General features: G+C 56.2%; 1 protein-coding gene across 1 annotated transcript in view; it reads left to right on the forward strand.

Moving 5' to 3' along the window:
* Positions 1-1,004, forward strand: part of SAE1 (SUMO1 activating enzyme subunit 1) — a gene marked incomplete at its 3' end in the record, with an annotated part of 10,314 nt that extends 9,310 nt beyond the window's left edge. Inside the window, exon 9 of the mRNA XM_029959802.1 lies at positions 781-1,004. Coding sequence (XP_029815662.1) covers positions 781-1,004 — 224 coding nt within the window. The remainder of the gene's footprint in view (positions 1-780) is intronic.
* Between the last annotated feature and the right edge of the window lie 392 nt (positions 1,005-1,396).

Here is a 1,396-nt window from a genome sequence, read left to right on the forward strand (position 1 = left end):
GGGAAGGGCCCAACTACTTCCTGCTCCGAGGTGAATTCCCGGGAAAAACCCCCTCCCTTCCCACTTTTCCCACGTCCTGAGGGTGTTTCATCCCCTTCCCTAAAATCCTGTGAGTGGAATTTTCTTCCTCCCCTGGATAATCCGGGTTTGCCCCTGGGAAGAGCTCAATGTTCCCTTGGGAAGGGTCTGTTTACTTCCTGCTCCGAGGTGAATTCCCGGGAAAAAAACCCTCCATTCCCACTTTTCCCATGTCCTGGGGGTGTTTCATCACCTTCCCTGAAATTCCACGGGATCCGTGTCCCAGGGGCAGTGTTGGTGATCCCAGCGTTCCCATTCCCCCTGTAATTCCCATTTTCCCCCCTGTAATTCCCATTTTCCCCTCAGTAATTCCCATTTTTCCCTCTGTAATTCCCAGTTCTCCTGAGGTTCCGCTCGGAGCAGGGCCGTGATCCGTGTCCCGGGGCAGTGTTGGTGATCCCAGCGTTCCCATTCCCCCTGTAATTCCCATTTTCCCCCCTGTAATTCCCATTTTTCCCTCTGTAATTCCCATTTTTCCCTCTGTAATTCCCATTTTTCCCTCTGTAATTCCCAGTCCTGCTGACATTCCGCTCGGAGCAGGGCCGGGATCCGTGTCCCGGGGCAGTGTTGGTGATCCCAGCGTTCCCATTCCCCCTGTAATTCCCATTTTTCCCTCTGTAATTCCCATTTTTCCCTCTGTAATTCCCATTTTTCCCATTTTCCCCCAGTTCTGCTCCGGTTCCGCTCGGAGCAGGGCTGTGATCCGTGTCCTGGGGCAGTGTTGGTGATCCCAGCGTTCCCATTCCCCCTGTAATTCCCATTTTTCCCATTTTTCCCCCAGTTCTCCTGACATTCCGCTCGGAGCAGGGCCGGGATCCGTGTCCCGGGAGCGGCTCCGAGGACTCCGAGCGGCTCCTTCGGCTGCGCCGGGAGGTGTTGGAGGCCCTGGGGGTGGGGCCGCAGCTGCTGCCGGAGCACTTCCACAGGTCAGCCGCCCCAAAATGGCCCCAAAATGGCCCCAAAGGGTCCCCAGAGTGTCCCCAAAGGGTCCCCAAAGGGTCCCCAAGGTGGCCCCAAAGGGTCCCCAAAATGTCCCCAAAGTGTCTCCAGAATGTCCTCAAAGGGTGTCCCCAAAATGGCCCCAAAGGGTCCCCAAAATGGCCCCAAGGGGTCCCCAAAATGGCCCCAAAGGGTCCCCAAAGGGTCCCCAAAGGGGGTCCCCAAAGTGTCCCCAAGGTGTCCTCAAAATGTCCCCAAAGTGTCCCCAAAATGTCTTCAGTGTCCTCAGGGTGTCCCCAAAATGTCCTCAAAGTGTTCTCAAAGTGTCCCTAAAATGTCCCCAAAGGGTCCCCAAAATGGCCCCAAAGTGTCCCCAAAG

This window comes from Manacus vitellinus, unplaced genomic scaffold (assembly GCF_001715985.3).
Source record: "Manacus vitellinus isolate BGI_N305 unplaced genomic scaffold, ASM171598v3 scaffold_225_pilon, whole genome shotgun sequence".
Taxonomy (NCBI): Eukaryota; Metazoa; Chordata; class Aves; order Passeriformes; family Pipridae; genus Manacus; species Manacus vitellinus.